The following is a 15,212-nucleotide window of genomic DNA, read 5'->3' on the forward strand; positions in this document are numbered from 1 at the left end:
TGTCTAGTCAGACAACTAAGTTATGATGACTGCGGAGGATTTGTGGGAGGCACTGTGGCAACATTCGTAGTTGCGATTCAATATTCTTCACATCCGGAGATTGACGGCTACATCCTCCACAAAACCTCCGATTGAAATCCGTGTTCTAAGGCCGGCCGGAAGGCAGCAAGTAAGGCAGATCTCGTGTTTCTAGCCCGGACAGCACACCCGGCGGCCCTCCCAGAAGAGCACGGGTGCGGCAGTGGGCCGTATCGGGTGGAAGCGGCTTGGCGTGGGTCCGGACGGCGCTGAGGGAAAGAATGTGACCTGAGGCATGGGGATGTGGGGAGAGTTTTCTACCTTTGCCAGCGGTCTGCGCGGCCTGCGTCGGCGCCTTCCACTTCTGAGACTGGAGCATTGATTTGCACAGAAGAACTGGAAGCTTCCCCTCAGCTGGACCCCGCGTCTCTGTTGCATGTACCTTCCTTAGACAGCTTGGGTGCCTAGCAGACTGACCGCTTTCGTTCCTTTGTGGCTTTGGCCCCCCCTCCCCCTCCTCAATGGCGTTCCGTTTCGCAACAAGACGAACGGTCAACCTAACCCCACGCATCGTCAACCCGACGGCAAGACCAGTCACACGCATGTAAGTACACTTATACTCTTATCCGGTCACTTTTTCACCTTTGAATTACCCATTGATCTGACTTCTTCAACAGTCCCTACCATCTACGAAATCACAACGCCTTTGCGACCCGTTCGCCAGTACTCCGAGCTACCCCTCCTCGACGAACCTCACGACTCCAGAACCCTCAGCGCATCGCTGCTACACGATACTGCTCCTACAAGAGAAGTATGTGCAGACACGGAGAGCATGGCGGCGCTGGCACGCTGAACTACCCTCGGGAACAGCTGCCTACCAACGTCGTCCCGCGCCACTATGATCTTACTCTTGAGCCCAACTTCGAGACGCTTAAGTTCGATGGCTTGGTCAAGATTGACTTTGACGTGGCGGAGGACTCCAACACTATCTCTCTGAACACCCATGAAATCGAGATCAAGAACACTTCATTGTCCTTCTCTGTCGAAGGACAAGAGAAGAGCCTTGGTGAACCAGTCGTCACCTACGACGAGTCGAAGCAATGGCACAGCTTCGAGTTCAAGGAGAAGCTCACCAAGGGCGGCAAGGGTACCCTCGAGATCAAGTTCGTCGGTGAGCTGAACGACAAAATGGCGGGCTTCTACCGCTCATACTACAACAAGCCGGATGGCACCAAGGGTATCATGGCCACCAGCCAGATGGAGCCTACCGACGCCCGCAGAGCCTTCCCTTGCTTCGACGAGCCAGCACTCAAGGCCGAGTTCACCGTCACATTAATTGCTGACAAGGCCCTGACCTGCCTTTCCAACATGGATGTGGCTGAAGAGAAGGATTTGCCCTCTGGAAAGAAGGCTGTCAGCTTCAACAGGTCTCCCGTCATGTCCACTTACCTCGTTGCCTTCATCGTCGGAGAGCTTAATTACATCGAGACCAACGACTTCAGAGTACCCATCCGAGTGTATGCTCCGCCTTCCGAGGACATCGAGAGAGGCCGTTATGCCTTGGATATCGGTGTCAAGGCCTTGGAGTTCTACGAAAAGGCCTTTGGTCTTCCTTACCCTCTGCCTAAGCTTGACCAGGTTGCCATTCCCGATTTCGCCGCCGGCGCTATGGAAAACTGGGGTCTGGTCACCTACCGAACTGTTGAAGTCTTGTTTGACGACAAGACCAGTGGTGCCGCAGCCAAGGAGCGAGTTTCGACAGTCATCACTCACGAGATTGCTCACCAGTGGTTCGGAAACATTGTTTCTCCGGACTGGTGGCACGCTCTGTGGCTCAACGAGGGCTTCGCCGAGTTTGCGTCTCGCTACTCCATGAACGCCTTCTTCCCTGAGTGGAAGCTCAAGGAGTCTTTCGTCAGGGAAGATCTTCAGGCAGCATTGGGTCTCGACGGGCTCAGGAGCAGTCACCCTATCGAGGTCCCTATCCACAAGGCCGAGGAGATCAATGAGATCTTCGATAGTATCAGCTACGCGAAGGGCTCTTGTGTTGTCCACATGCTTTCGGCATTCCTTGGAGAGGATATATTCATGGAGGGTGTCCGCAAGTACCTTAAGCGTCACGCTTGGGGCAACGCCACTACGAATGACCTATGGCAAGCCTTGAGTGAGGCTAGCGGCAAGGACGTTGGCTCCATCATGAACATTTGGACCCAGAACGTGGGATACCCCGTGGTCTCTGTCACCGAGTCGGGCAAGTCAATTAGCGTGGAGCAGCATCGTTTCCTGACCACAGGAGACGTCAAGCCCGAGGAAGACAAGGTTCTCTACCCCATCTCTTTGAACGTCCGTACCAAGGGAGGTGTCGACAAGGACTTGATGCTCACTACTCGTGACACCAAATTCGAGATTGACGATGCCGAGTTCTTCAAGATCAACGCCGATTCTACGGGATTCTACCGTACCAAGTACGCTATTGATCGTCTGGAGAAGCTTGGAAACGCTGCGGAACTCCTTTCCGTCCAGGACAGGGTTGGTATCGTGGCTGATACGGCTGCTCTTGCAACCTCTGGCTACCAGAGGACCTCGTCTCTTTTGAGTCTGTTCAAGGCTCTTAGCCAGGGAGGCGAGGCCGAGTACCTGGTGTGGGACCAGATCCTCACCCGTCTGGGCTCAATCAAGATGGCCTGGATCGAGGATGACGCCGTTGTTGACAAGCTCACCGAGTTCCAGCGGGAAATTGTCAGCAGCATCGCACACAAGCTAGGATGGGAGTTCTCGAGCAACGATGGCCACGTTGAGCAACAGTACAAGGCTCTCACGTTTAGTGCGGCCGGTATGTCTGGTGACGAGAAGGTTGTTGCTGCTGCTCGGGCCATGTTCGAGAAGTTCGCGGCTGGAGACAAGACGGCGATTCACCCCAACATCCGAAGCTCCGTCTTCTCAATTGTTCTGAAGTTTGGCGGCGAGAAAGAGGTATGCCTGTTCCTTGAAGATGACTCTGAAGCAAGCCATTAACCAAAATCACAGTATGACGCCGTGTACAAGTACTACAAGACCGCCGAGACCGCCGACGAGCGCAACAGCGCTCTACGAACCCTTGGCCAATCCCGCGACCCCAAGCTCCGTCAACGCACACTGGATCTTTTGCTGAGCGGGGAGGTTCGTGACCAAGATATCTACATTCCCATTGGCAGTCTGCGGTCGAGCAAGGGCGGCATTGAGGCCCTGTTTGACTGGCTGCAAACGAGATGGGAGGAGATCTACACCAAATTCCCTGCTCAGTCTTCCATGATTGGCAGCATCGTGAGCTACTGCACAAGCGGGCTAACCAAGCAAGAACAGCTGGATAAGCTGGACAAGTTCTTCGCGGAGAAGGAGAAGAAGGGTTTCGTGCGTGCTTTGTCGCAGTCAACCGACTCGGTCAAGGCCAAGATCGCGTGGACTTCCCGTGATACTGAGGATCTGCGCAAGTGGTTGAATCTTTAGGTGTATATCTTGATGAGGGCGATTGCCAACGTAGCATAAACGCCTGCCATTTCATCTTGGATGGATGAGGGGAGCAGTATGTTGCCGGGCTGGTTAGGCAGGAAAATCCAAACAAATAACGCATTGTAATAAAAATGGACAAAGAAGAGAACATCTCTGCTTGTCGAACCCTTCATTTAAAACTATTCAACTGGTACCTGCTACTGTCCTCGTGTGCATGAGAGCATCGCATATGATGTGGGCGATTTTATGGTTGTGGTGGACCCCGCGATTGTTTAGGTAGTCGTCATGTAGGGCACTTTCCTCAGCCAGTGCATATTGAGTTTGTGAGACCCGTTCACCTTGACCTGCGGCCAATCCGTCCAACGGTCATCCTTCACCTCCTCCCGTCCAACCGACCGTGTATCTCGGCCGGTCTCGAAGAAATCGAACTTTCATTAAGTTTGATTGTCAATCGCACCTTTGCTCACATGGTGCCGAAACGAGTTTCGTCGTGGCAGGTCCGCGCCGAGGCCGGCGAGCCTTTTGCGGTGGTCCGGGTCCGCGACCTTCAGAGCACGATCAAAGCCGGAACCGACGCCTGGGGCCGCGAGGGCAAGACACAACCCGTTGTTGTATCGGCTGAGCTTTCCATGTCAGAGCCTTTTGAGGCTGCGTCTCTCTCGGACAAGGTCAGCGATGACACGGTGCACTATGGCCTCTTGGCCAAGGCGCTCCTCCGCATACTGGACAACGTGAACCGCTACGAGAACGATGTAAGCCTGGAAGATGCCATGCAGATGATCTGGAACGCGTTGACTGGGTACCACGTCTCCGGGTCTGAGGCTGATGGCCTCACGGAGCCGGCGTTCCTGAAGGACAAGCTGCCCAGAATTCGCTACCTGAATATCTCCCTCGCCCTACCAAAGGCATCGCTGCTCGGTAGCAGCGTGAGCCGGTCTTACTCCTTAGCCCGTGGCTTCCGTAATGGTACCCAGGCAGGGGCGGTCTACAGCTCAAGCCTGCGCATCAACGAGCTGCGCGTGCCTACGCTCATCGGAGTCAACGACAACGAGAGACTAGCGAGGCAAATTGTCGTGGTCAGCATCGAGATCGAGGGCTACACTGGAAGGTCGGATAGATACGTCGAAATCGAGTCTTTCGTTGTAAAGGTTTGTGGCTTCTTCTTCCTAATTCAGCGTCTTGATAGTTCTTCACTTCGTCTGTGTATGAACCATTGCTGACTCAAGTCATGGTACCAAAAGATTTTGGGAGACTCTTCTTTTGAGACGCTCGAAGCCCTCGGTCCCGCCATCACTACGGGGATCAGGCGGTGCTACCAAGAGCGATCAGACATACATGAGCCCCTCTGCAAGCCCGCAGACTGGACTATCAAGGTCGTCATGGAGAAGCCGACTGCCATCACCATGGCCGCGGCCTCGTGTGTGGAGTACAGAGAACCGCCTCAGGCAAAGCCGTAGTCAAATCCATCTTTTTGAGGAAAAGAACCACATCAAATCAAGTCTTCATATTGTTCGCTATACTAAATTTGACGGTGAAGGAGCCCACGAAGCCTTCGCTATCGTTCCATCTCTCCCCCTTGATCTGCGCTGTTCGCCGTTATGGATTTTCACACAAACTCCCCCTTCACCGAGCCCTAGGTCCGCCTGGTCTCCTAGTACTCATGCCTCGAACTTGTCACATTGAGGTACATCCCCGTTGGTAATCTCCCGAATGAACGCTGGATCCGGGTCAAAGAGCATGACGTGGAAGTGCTCAACCGCGTGAACGGACTTGAGACTCCGCCAGTTCTTGAACCAAATAACCTAGCCATCATCGTCAGCTTCCCTCATGTCCATATTGCATGTCCGTTCTGAGGATGGGCGCCGCCAAATCATGACAGAGAAGAAGAGAGGATGAAAACTCACAGTGTCAGGCTTCGTCTTCGCCCGGAACGTCTCCTCCACAAACCGATCAATCTCCCCCCTCGCCCTCTCCGTCAAATCCCCCGTCGCCGGATTCTCCTCCAACTCAAACTTTGTCCAAACAACAAGATGCACAATCCGCCCATCAATCCCATACGGCCAATCATTATACAGAATCCTATAATCTCTCTCTTCCTCAAACGGCCTCTTCCCTTCCGTCGCCTTCAACGGCTCCTCCCACCCAAGCCGCTGCCACAGCACAAAGTTCATCACACTCCCGTGCTCCTTGATCAAATGGTGAATAAACAAGCGGTACCGCCTCAGCTCGCTCGGCACCCGCTGGAACAGGTCCAGACGGTTCGTCTCGACGAGGCGCCGGACTTCCGTCCACGTCTGCCGGTTGTAGGCCGCGTCGGGCGTGCTCAGGATCCCGACGTCCTTGGCCGAGAGGTTACGGAGGCCCTCCGGGCACTCGTCCGTGCGGCGGTCCGTGGGGACGTTGACTTGCCAGTACGGCAGCGCCGTAGCTGCCGGGCTGGAGAGGCTGCCCATGGTCTTCGGTTTGGTTGTGTGGTTGTGGTGGGTGTTTTCCCTGGTTCAATTGGCAGGGTCAGGGGTTTCTGTCGAGTAAGTTTCGAGATGGAGTATCTCGTATTCAATGTAAAAAGAGGATGGATGTCGTTGTCACCGAGAAAGGGGAAGCAATCAACGAAGCTAAGAGAGAACGACGATCTGGACGCTTGCAGGGACCGTCCACAGTTGTCAAAGAACCCAAGACGGCGAATAAGACCTCTCTACTATATGGGGGGTGGACCACACTATTTAGCCTCCTGTTGCCCGTAAAACGGAGTACCAATATGCCCGCATCAAAAACCTAACAAATCTTGCTTTCGGTGAACCCGTTGTTGCCTACAAAATGCAAATTGATGCCGCTGCTATTCCATGAAGCCAAAAATGCGTGGAGGCGTCAACTATCAGTCGGAAACCAGCAGCCCACCAAAATCATGCATCCGGCGGCAGCATCCCACGTCGAAACCCCCTCACCTACCTTACCCCCCGGATTGCGCCCGCCCGCTGTGGTGTCCGGAGTAAGGACCGGCATGTAACCGCGCGCATTGTTCACCCTCGATTTTTGTTTTTGTTGTGTTTCTTATGTTGCCTTTGCAGATTCCTTTTTCCTTGTCTCACCGCTACTCGTTGCTAGTCGGTTCTGGACCACTCCACACGGAAATGCAGGTTCAAGTTACCGGCAGACCGACATCGTTACACACAAACGGTCTTCGACGGACCATGCCAAAATCCACGGCAATTCACAAGGATCAGACGGGGGATAATCAATGCAAGTGCAAGTGGAGGTCAACGAATTGCACACGCATGGTTTGAGGTGCCTTATTAAAATACTATCGAGTTTGTTCTGCCGCTGCCACAGATACCTTATGCAGACGCCGCCTTTTTGGGGGGAATGATCATTGGTTTCTCTCTACTGCTCCACCTCGCCTCCAGATTGTCTTCTTGTGATGATTCTCAATGCATCGTGACATCTGACTGGAATGTGCTCAAAATACAAAACCTGCAAAAAAAGCCACTTAGTGCTCAAGCAGGCGCAAGCTACCCTGCACAACGACGTTCTCGAGGATGGATCCAGGAGGCACATCAATAGTGCTGCCTTCCGTCGCAACAATGATGACGGTACCCTTGAGCGTGACGCCACGGCCGAGGTTGACGGCACCAGTGATGGTAAGGTGGTCCAACTCGATGATCTTGGGGATAGAAGGGATGTGCTTCTGGAAGTCAGAAACCTTCTTGAAGTCGCTACCCAACTTGATGAGAGGAGCGTCACCGAAGCGGCTGGAGCTCATCTGGAGCTGGCCGTGCTTGACGGTGTAGAGATCGGACTTGACGAGCATCAGGTCAGAGCAGGTCTTGACGGGCAAGAAGCGACGACGGGGAACGTTGACACCGTGGGCGTTCTTGAAGTGACGAATGGCAGCACCGACGGCAGTCTCCAGCTGGATAATGGAGATGTCAGACTCGCCCTTCTTGTCACCGGGGATGGTCTTTCCGTTTGGAATGATCTCCATCTCAAGCTCATCGTTCTCAACGACGCGCTTGATTGCCTTGAGGTTCAGCCAGATGTTGTTGGTGTTGAAGTACTTGAACTTCTTAATGGACTTGAACTCGTTGACGTGCTCCTTGGGGACCTGGGCGATCTCGAGAAGACGGACGGATCCCTCGTAGTCGATAATGGTACCACCCTTGACGTCGGCCTTGGTCTTGTTGGTCAACTCCATGATGTACTCAGACTCGGTCTCAACCATGTGCTGGAGGATGCGGAGATCGACGACGGCGCCCAAGTTGTCAACGTTGGACAGGAAGACAACCTCGATGCCGCGCTCAATGAGCTTGTCGAGAATACCAGAGTTGTACAGAGACTCGAAAACATCACCGTGACCAGGGGGGTACCAGTCGTTGATGGAAGAGTCGGTCTTCTTGGGGACGGGGAGGAGAGAGTCCTTGAGGATTCTGGGGTATCTGGACTGGTTGAAGGTGAGGATGTCGACGTTGTGGCCCTCGTACTTCTTGATGATGGAGGCGGTGTCTTCATCGGTATTGAACGAGTTCATGAGGATGAAGGGCACGTTGACATCGTAGGTACGGTTGAGGTACTCGATCTGGCGGACAGACAGGTCGAGGAAGGACATGCCGTCACGGACCTCGATGACGGACTTGGGACCGACACAGCCCATGGAGGTACCGAGACCACCGTTGAGCTTCAGGACGGCAAGCTTGTTGAGGAACTGAACGGACTCGGAGTTGGCGAGGTCCTCGTAGTCAACAACCTGGCCCTGGGCGGGGGGAGCAATACGGTCCCAGTCGCTATCACACTGTCAGCTGGAAGGCCATTTGTATTGCAGGTTCCTGTTGTACACTTACACGGCGTTGCCCTTGGCCTTGTCATTCAGGTAGCGGCGGAAGAGGGCGAAGAAGTTGTCCATCTCCGTCTCGAACAGCTGTGAGATGATTAGAACTTATGTTCCCAGAATTACGACTGAAGTGGATGTTTCTGCGTACCTTCTTCTGCTCGGGGTCGGTGACAGTCTCGGAAAGCTGGGTGAGGGCATTGCGCATCTGGGCAGCAGCAACGCTGGTGGAAGTGTTCTCGAAAGCCTGGATTTGAAGTCAGCCGCGCATTCACGAAGATGGGACTAAGTCCTGCGATGGAAGCTTCTCAAAGTGGAGAATGCTTGGAAGCCATCGTCGAGTGATCCGCAGCGGGGCCCTGCGACCAATGTGGCCAGCTTGCTGCTACCCCTGACCGGCATCGTGGAGCTTGTGGCCGGGGAGAGAACAGCGCACACCGTACCGCCCAGCTTGTCTCCTTCAGCCATGTCAAGCCAGCAAATGTTGTTGGAGGCATTTGGTGCCTCACGCATTGGCGATGCTGTACGGTGCCGTTTGGGACTGGCCTAGCCGCGGTCGTCAAGGTATAGCAAGTAGCCAAGCGTCGTACGACATTTCAGGTATTCGGCATGGAAGAAGTGACACAAGCTAGCAGGTGTGGCGGTTCTTGAACTGCACAAGGCCGTGTTCTGTCTGTCTCGGGACAAAGCAGGCGCTGGTCGCGGTACTCGACATGCCCCGTCCAAAGCTGCACTGAAGGAAAAGGGTGGATAAAGTATGTACCATGTGGGATCTCGTCTTGCCGTGGTGGCGGGAGCTGAACTCCTCATCGCTCTTGCCCTGACCGCCGAGGGGGGACTTGAGGTGGGTGGGAAGAGCGCTCTTGATCGCTTGAGCCATTGTGAAGGATATTTAACGCGATTCGCGGTGTGAAGCTGAATATACTGAGAAAATGTTAATGGATTGTACCGGAGCAAAGAGCGAATTTCTAGTGTATCGTGTTTTCTTTGAAGGTGTAGAAGGGATGGTGTGGAAAAGGAGAGAGAAAAACAAGCGGTGATTTCGAGGACGGCGGGGTAGTGCCTACATTGACAGGGGATTCGCCGTAGGATTTGCGGCGAAAAGATTGCTGGTAGCTCAAAGTGTTCTGTGTAGCCTGACGTAATTTGTGAGCTTCTCCATGTGATTTGGGAGAGAAAAAAATAAAGCAAGGTGCGGAATGAGGCAGGTCGGCGGAGGGAAAGCAAGGTACTCCCGCGGTGAAGGAGAGCTGGGGGGAGGGCGGGGGAGGTACCAAGACTGCGAAAATGGCAGAGAGAGGCAAAGTGAGGTGCTTCGGAAGCAAGATCAGAACTGCAATCTGCTTGGTTGGGGCAGATAGAGTGCGGTTGCGGTGATCGGCGGTAGGGTGAAGAAGGGTTGGAGGGGAAGTAGGCGGCGAGCGATTGGGCATGGGAGTTCAGGTGAGGTACTTACAGCAATAGCAACAGCAACGAGCGAATGTGGTCGAGAGTCTGGTTGGGATGGAGAGGGGAGGAAGAGGAATCGAATAGGTAAAGAAGGAGAGCCGTCCAAAAGAATCAAAGACGAGCAGGAGGTGGCCGGGCAATTGGCTTTATAGCGGTGATATCACTGTGGGAACCCAGTCGATTCGCATTTGCCAATTTTCATTTTATCTCGTTCCCCCCGTTCGAGGAGGAGACAGCCACGCACGGGGGGAGGGGCGCCTGTCACTGGAGACACCCGATGGCCGACACACCTAAGGTCGAAATGCTGGGTGCTGAGATGGGCAGTCACCGTCAATAACCTTGCCTTCCAGGTTCCTTCCTCACCTCCTTCTCGAACCCGATGCCATATACGAAGTCGGTACGTACTTTGTACCTTCCATCCCACCCCTCCTCTACTCAGTACAAGGTACCTCATCCCACCTTACCTTCACACCTCAACTTGTGCTGGCTTGTTTTTATTTCACGATATCCGTACATCACTCACCACACAGCATAGCACGCCTTCTACTTACATCGGCATTGTCTCTGTCTTGTTTCCTTCCGACCCAATGCTCGTTTGCTCGTACCCGTCTCCGATATGAGGACAGGAGAACAATCAAGGCAAGCTTCGAGACCCAAAACATTTCCCAACCTAACCAGTCCCTGAAGCTAATGCTCCGTACCTGATATCGCTCACCCAAGCCATTCCAGTCCACCTTTCCTCGACTGCAACCCACTGGCGTTTGGCCTGGCCACGGCTTTCTCAGCACCCCTGTGGCGCTTCAGACTAGTGACGCCTAAACGAGAGAAGCGGCGGCTGCAGCTGTAGCTGGCTCGCATAAGTGGCAAAGAAGGAGGCGCGGAGAGAGTGAGAAAAAAAAATCAACAACAGCAGTCTCGGGAAGCACGTCGTTGTTTTTATCAAGAATTGGGGGTACATAAACAGATACGGAGATGCAGATCATCAAAGGGTGCGGATAACGGCCAAATCTGCAAGACGCTGCGACCAACCATCTCACTTCATCCAATCTACTCCAGAAAAGGCCAGAGACGACACCGGGAAGGCCAATGCTTATTAGGCATACAGGAACAGTATCTGAGCCACGATGCTGGTCAATCGTCAAAGTCTTCCGTCCGGGCAGAAATGGGGTTCTATCTTTCGGGCCCCCATTCACCATCTCCAACTACATCTCAAGTTGCAGCAACAGTCCGCGGCCACGGCCGCCCACACGCTGCTTCACGGAACAGCCGTCCGAACAAGTACCTCCCGGCGATGCATGCACTAAAAAAAGGTGCGAGTCTCCATTTACTGCGGAGTCAAACCGTCTTCGCTACAAAGTCACTCGTCTTGAATGGATATCCTGAAATATCACACCCCCACCAACCAACATCCTCGCCAGCTGTAAGATGAGCTGGACCTGCCCTCCTACTGTACCTCCAACCATATTCCCCCTAAAATCCCAACCACTTTGCGGAGTCCTTGTCTGCAATAAGGCGGGACGCAACACCTGATGTACCCATTTCTTCACCTACTTTACCTCAGAGAACCCGCCCCCCGCCTGGGGAAACGTTACGGTGTGCTGCTCGCATTGCAATAGCTTCCAAGTTCCTCGGACTTACTCGAGGCCACAAAGACTTTGTCGCGCACCTTCTTTCATGTTTACTTGGAAGCTGAGCAAGGCTGAGAGCCCATCTCAAAGGAGGACCAAGCGGTGCGATGTCCGTCTTTTCTCGCCGACGTCCCTCCATCAATGGCGTTATTCGTGAAAGATAGTCGGCCGAGCTGAACGCTCAATGGCCGGACTCGCCTACGCTTCACACACCTCATCGCCCATCGCTCAACAATAGGAGTTGCCACCACCCTGAACTTCCCGACTTCGCTAAATTGATCGGGACCAAAAGTGCTCAGCCCGGCGCCCTTTTCTTCAAGCGGCCGGGTTTTCGCTTCAGTATCAAGCAAGAATCGCCGTGGCATTTACTTTTTAGCCCCCCCAGTCCTCATCACAACCGGAGCCGACTTTCCAGCCAAGCCGGCCTTCTTCGGAATCTTTCCCGAACAATCGCTCTTCAAACTCTCAAATGATCCAACCATCAGGTTTCTGATGATGTTCGTTGAACCGAAAATAAAACACACAACCCCTGAATGCCGGCATCTGCGCCCCGGGCGGGCCAATTCCCACTTGGCTTCTCGTTTTAGTCAGTTCCCAACCGGCTCAAGGGGAAGGGATCCATCAAAACCCATCCCGCCTGGTCGGAAGTTTGATTACATACTGCTACACTGTGGGCCGGATTGTCCAAGACGGATATCTCGCAGAACACGGATACAGAGTCCCTTTCCGACACGATCATCTCATCTGTGGCGGTAGCCCATCCGCGATGAAAGGGAACTAAGGAGACTTTGACGTGTTGTCGGCCATCGCCCGGACTCTACTATCTTGTACTAACTCTTTCAGTCCGGCAAGCCAAACTCGCGGGCGTCCATTCAGCCCGGTCGGACAGGACGCCGTCGGCTGTCACGCAAAATGACCCCTGTTCTCACATATGTTTCTCAACGTGTTATGTAAGCGCAATTTGCGCTTTTTGACGCCATTTTCAATAATGGCATTCTCCTCTCGGATCTCGAACTCTTTTGCCCATACTCATCCTTGTCTAATAAGCAATATGTTGCAAGTTCCTGGTTGCGCTGATTAACCTCCACCGGGGTGGTTAGTGAAGTAATGAAACGAAACAATGAGCCAAATGTCATCACCAGGGGCCGCAACCACAAATAGAACAGGCGGCGGACGGGAAGCCTCAGTCCGTATCTGCACTTGGACTGCATCGCAGACAAGGCCGCCCCATCAAATGAGGCTCTCTGATGCGTCCCACGTGGGGGGAGGGGAGGAAGCCCAGACCACACCACAACGCCCAGAAGTTGAACCCCCAAAGGACGCAGTTGCTAGATGATCGAGAAGCAGTAAAGTATAAAAGCGGCGAACTTTGATAAACTGACCAACGTTGCAGCCTTCAATTGTGGTAAAGTATTTCGTGCAGAAATCGCGACGTTGGGGTAGCATACATGAGAAGCAGCTAGAGTATAATGAGAAGCGTATCGAGGTGAGCTGGTCTGTTATTGACTCGATATCACCGTCTTCGAGGTTCAGTCTAGCCTTAACGCAGTCTTTGAAGTAGTGCCTGTCCCCAAGGATGTCTGGGTAGAAAATACGATAAAAGGGGTAGTATATATTGCCCTTTTTGAATTCGAGGAAGATCTTGATGCTTAAAAAGCCGTGATAGGCAACAACCATCCATTCGACTTTACGCTCTTCAGCATCCTTCCTAAGCTCTTGGACGTCGAGCTCAGGCCAATGTACTCCGTAAACATACAACACATCCAGTCAAGTGGGTAGCGCAATTGTTTGCCGCTCCATGCTGGTTATTGCTACTGCTGCGATTGCGTTCTGTTTTCTATGTCTTTCTCACGAAATGCGATTTCGAAACAATAGTATGGTGATAAGAATAATACTAGTGGTTACAAGAAGGCGGCTAGTCTTTCGTTGACCGGCATCCTATTGTGTCACCCGCCAACCAATCTTGACATGCCATTGACCGTAAGGTACTATAGATAGTATTCTACATCATCCAGCTCGCCAATGAAGTCACACAATGCAGGGTTCAGTGTAATCTGTCTTTTTTGCCATTAGTACTCGTATCGCAAGGAGTCGAAGTATACGACAGATGTGAGGAAGGAAGATTGTGTCTGTTCCGGATTCTGCGCGTGTAGTACGCCAGCCATGACATTGACTTCACCCAAAACGCCTAGTCCTTCTTCGGTGATTGGGTCTCTCGTTCGCGAGGACCGTCAACCTGATAATCAAAGCTACCAAACGCCGCCCACTTAACCTCCAAAAAGGGGTATAAACGCTCGAATCACCGCCGTCTCGTCATCTTCCCAGTATGAAGCCTTATTTCTTCTTCTGCTTCTCCATGTTTTCCGTACACACGGGGCAGTACCACGTCCCGTTCGGCTCGCTCTTAAGGCCGACGCACGACCAGTGGAACCACTCGTAGGGGCAATCCTCATTGTCGCACGCCACCATGTCGCCAAAGCTGACGTTCTGGCACGTGCAGTATTTCTTGTCGTCGCCAGCCTCGTCATCCTCGGCGTCGAGTATGCTGTCGTCGCCGTCGCCGTCCTTGCCGTCGCGCGCGGGGGTGCCACTCGTGCGGTCCACGCGGCTGCGGTGGTCGCCGTCGTCGCCGCTTCCACTCTCGGCATCCGACAGCTCACTATCTGCCGCCGAAGCTGGAGAGTTGCGGCTTCCGGCCTTTTTCACGCGGGACAGGGACGACTTATTGCTGCTGATCGGCTTTTTCCGGCCTGCGCCGCTCGGCGTCCCTTTCCGTATGCCTGAGACGCTCGATGCCTTTGTGGACGATGATCGGGGCCCTGCGCTGCCCGCTCGCACCGTGCCGTTCGGTCCGGGGGTGGATCCCTTCGGTGTGCCTGGACCCAGTGACGAGTGCCTGGCCAAATTGCTCGACGTCGCAGGAAGAGCACCTAATCCGGAGACAGACCGCGGCCCTCTCTTTGGCGCGCCGCTCCCCGGACCTGCTGAACTCTCCCGAGCCTGGCGATTCATTATCATGCTGGCAGCAGGCGTCGCGGGGGCCGAGGAAGCGTGCTGCTGGGATTGGGCGTTGCGAACCTGGGGGTTTCCCGCGCGGGCCGTGACCGGACTCGACGAGTTGACGATCGGATTCAAGGGCGTCGCGGTGATGGCGGAGGCGATGAGGTGGCTCGCGGGGTTGATGGATCGGCCTGACGGGGCAGAGTGGTTCGCAGCGCTGGGCCGAATAAGGGAAGGGCATTCGTCGGGTTCGTTGAAGCCGGGCTCGGCGCGGTCGTATAGCATCTTGATGTGTTGATCGAGATTTCGGAGGTGTTTGTCCATGATGATCTGCAGCTTCTGCGTCAGAGCGATCTTCTCCGTGGCGAGCTGGTCGGCACGGATGAAGTTGTCGCGCATCTGAGACCGCATGCCCTGCTCGCGCGGGTTCGTCTCGTGACTGCCGTTCGCCCTGATCCATTTCTGTATCTTTCCATCGCGGTCCTCAATCAGCTTGACGCAGTCGCCGTACTGCCGGTCCCTGTCGGCGATCTCGTCCTGCAAGAAGCGAATCTCTTCTGGAAGGTTCTGAACGCGGTTGAGCCAGTCGTCGAGGATAATGGCCGGGTCGAGAGCCTCGGCCGTCGGCATCCTCCTGACGAAGTCGATGGACAGATCGTCTCTAGGCATATTGCGTGTTAACGACGGTCCCAGTATAGATATGTACCCTTCGTTGAGCAAGCAAGAGGCTGGGATCTATTCTAGCAGGCAGACGAAACGGCGCACGCCCAGCAAGAACCACAGAGACGGATCGCGAGCAAAATTAC

The 15,212-nt window shown here is 54.0% G+C and overlaps 6 protein-coding genes across 6 annotated transcripts; 2 read left to right on the top strand and 4 right to left on the bottom strand.

The window, feature by feature from the left end:
* Window positions 1–356: 356 nt before the first annotated feature.
* Window positions 357–3,700, top strand: BDZ83DRAFT_622491 (peptidase family M1). Its single transcript, XM_060508335.1, has 3 exons — window positions 357–622; window positions 696–2,991; window positions 3,046–3,700. The coding sequence occupies exons 1-3, from the start codon at window positions 540–542 to the stop codon at window positions 3,502–3,504; spliced, it is 2,838 nt and encodes a 945-aa protein (XP_060364644.1). The 5' UTR covers window positions 357–539; the 3' UTR covers window positions 3,505–3,700.
* BDZ83DRAFT_622495 (uncharacterized protein) lies at window positions 3,701–5,001 on the top strand. Its single transcript, XM_060508336.1, has 2 exons — window positions 3,701–4,655; window positions 4,749–5,001. The coding sequence occupies exons 1-2, from the start codon at window positions 3,975–3,977 to the stop codon at window positions 4,962–4,964; spliced, it is 897 nt and encodes a 298-aa protein (XP_060364645.1). The 5' UTR covers window positions 3,701–3,974; the 3' UTR covers window positions 4,965–5,001.
* A 164-nt stretch (window positions 5,002–5,165) lies between these two features.
* BDZ83DRAFT_578442 (uncharacterized protein) lies at window positions 5,166–5,960 on the bottom strand (the record flags this gene model as incomplete). Its single annotated transcript, XM_060505122.1, has 2 exons — window positions 5,166–5,309; window positions 5,412–5,960. The coding sequence occupies 2 exons, from the start codon at window positions 5,958–5,960 to the stop codon at window positions 5,166–5,168; spliced, it is 693 nt and encodes a 230-aa protein (XP_060364646.1).
* Window positions 5,961–6,874: 914 nt separating this feature from the next.
* On the bottom strand, window positions 6,875–8,746 carry BDZ83DRAFT_347502 (UTP-glucose-1-phosphate uridylyltransferase). The gene is made up of 3 exons (XM_060502497.1): window positions 8,481–8,746; window positions 8,343–8,419; window positions 6,875–8,285 (listed from the first exon to the last, which is right to left on the bottom strand). The coding sequence occupies exons 1-3, from the start codon at window positions 8,535–8,537 to the stop codon at window positions 6,995–6,997; spliced, it is 1,425 nt and encodes a 474-aa protein (XP_060364647.1). The 5' UTR covers window positions 8,538–8,746; the 3' UTR covers window positions 6,875–6,994.
* On the bottom strand, window positions 8,504–9,850 carry BDZ83DRAFT_347439 (uncharacterized protein). Its single transcript, XM_060502496.1, has 2 exons — window positions 9,397–9,850; window positions 8,504–9,253 (listed from the first exon to the last, which is right to left on the bottom strand). The coding sequence occupies exons 1-2, from the start codon at window positions 9,760–9,762 to the stop codon at window positions 8,876–8,878; spliced, it is 744 nt and encodes a 247-aa protein (XP_060364648.1). The 5' UTR covers window positions 9,763–9,850; the 3' UTR covers window positions 8,504–8,875.
* Window positions 9,851–13,740: 3,890 nt separating this feature from the next.
* Window positions 13,741–15,075, bottom strand: BDZ83DRAFT_578324 (PHD-finger domain-containing protein; the record flags this gene model as incomplete). The annotated part of the gene is made up of 1 exon (XM_060505111.1): window positions 13,741–15,075. One exon carries the CDS (start codon window positions 15,073–15,075, stop codon window positions 13,741–13,743), a length of 1,335 nt encoding a protein of 444 aa, XP_060364649.1.
* Window positions 15,076–15,212: the final 137 nt, after the last annotated feature.

This window comes from Colletotrichum acutatum (genome assembly GCF_030867785.1).
Source record: "Colletotrichum acutatum strain CBS 112980 chromosome Unknown BDZ83scaffold_50, whole genome shotgun sequence".
Classification (NCBI taxonomy): Eukaryota; Fungi; Ascomycota; class Sordariomycetes; order Glomerellales; family Glomerellaceae; genus Colletotrichum; species Colletotrichum acutatum.

Excerpts from the sequence above, each read along its gene's own strand:
- BDZ83DRAFT_347439 (XM_060502496.1), bottom strand. The coding sequence starts at position 9,762 with ATGCCCAATCGCTCGCCGCCTACTTCCCCTCCAACCCTTCTTCACCCT. Across the intron at positions 9,254-9,396 it reads ACGGCGAATCCCCTGTCAAT|TATATTCAGCTTCACACCGC; the intron begins GTAGGCACTACC and ends ACATTTTCTCAG.
- BDZ83DRAFT_622491 (XM_060508335.1), top strand. The coding sequence starts at position 540 with ATGGCGTTCCGTTTCGCAACAAGACGAACGGTCAACCTAACCCCACGC. Across the intron at positions 623-695 it reads GCAAGACCAGTCACACGCAT|TCCCTACCATCTACGAAATC; the intron begins GTAAGTACACTT and ends CTTCTTCAACAG. Across the intron at positions 2,992-3,045 it reads AGTTTGGCGGCGAGAAAGAG|TATGACGCCGTGTACAAGTA; the intron begins GTATGCCTGTTC and ends CCAAAATCACAG.
- BDZ83DRAFT_622495 (XM_060508336.1), top strand. The coding sequence starts at position 3,975 with ATGGTGCCGAAACGAGTTTCGTCGTGGCAGGTCCGCGCCGAGGCCGGC. Across the intron at positions 4,656-4,748 it reads TCGAGTCTTTCGTTGTAAAG|ATTTTGGGAGACTCTTCTTT; the intron begins GTTTGTGGCTTC and ends TGGTACCAAAAG.
- BDZ83DRAFT_347502 (XM_060502497.1), bottom strand. The coding sequence starts at position 8,537 with ATGCGCAATGCCCTCACCCAGCTTTCCGAGACTGTCACCGACCCCGAG. Across the intron at positions 8,420-8,480 it reads CCGACCCCGAGCAGAAGAAG|CTGTTCGAGACGGAGATGGA; the intron begins GTACGCAGAAAC and ends ATCATCTCACAG. Across the intron at positions 8,286-8,342 it reads AAGGCCAAGGGCAACGCCGT|CGACTGGGACCGTATTGCTC; the intron begins GTAAGTGTACAA and ends ACAGTGTGATAG.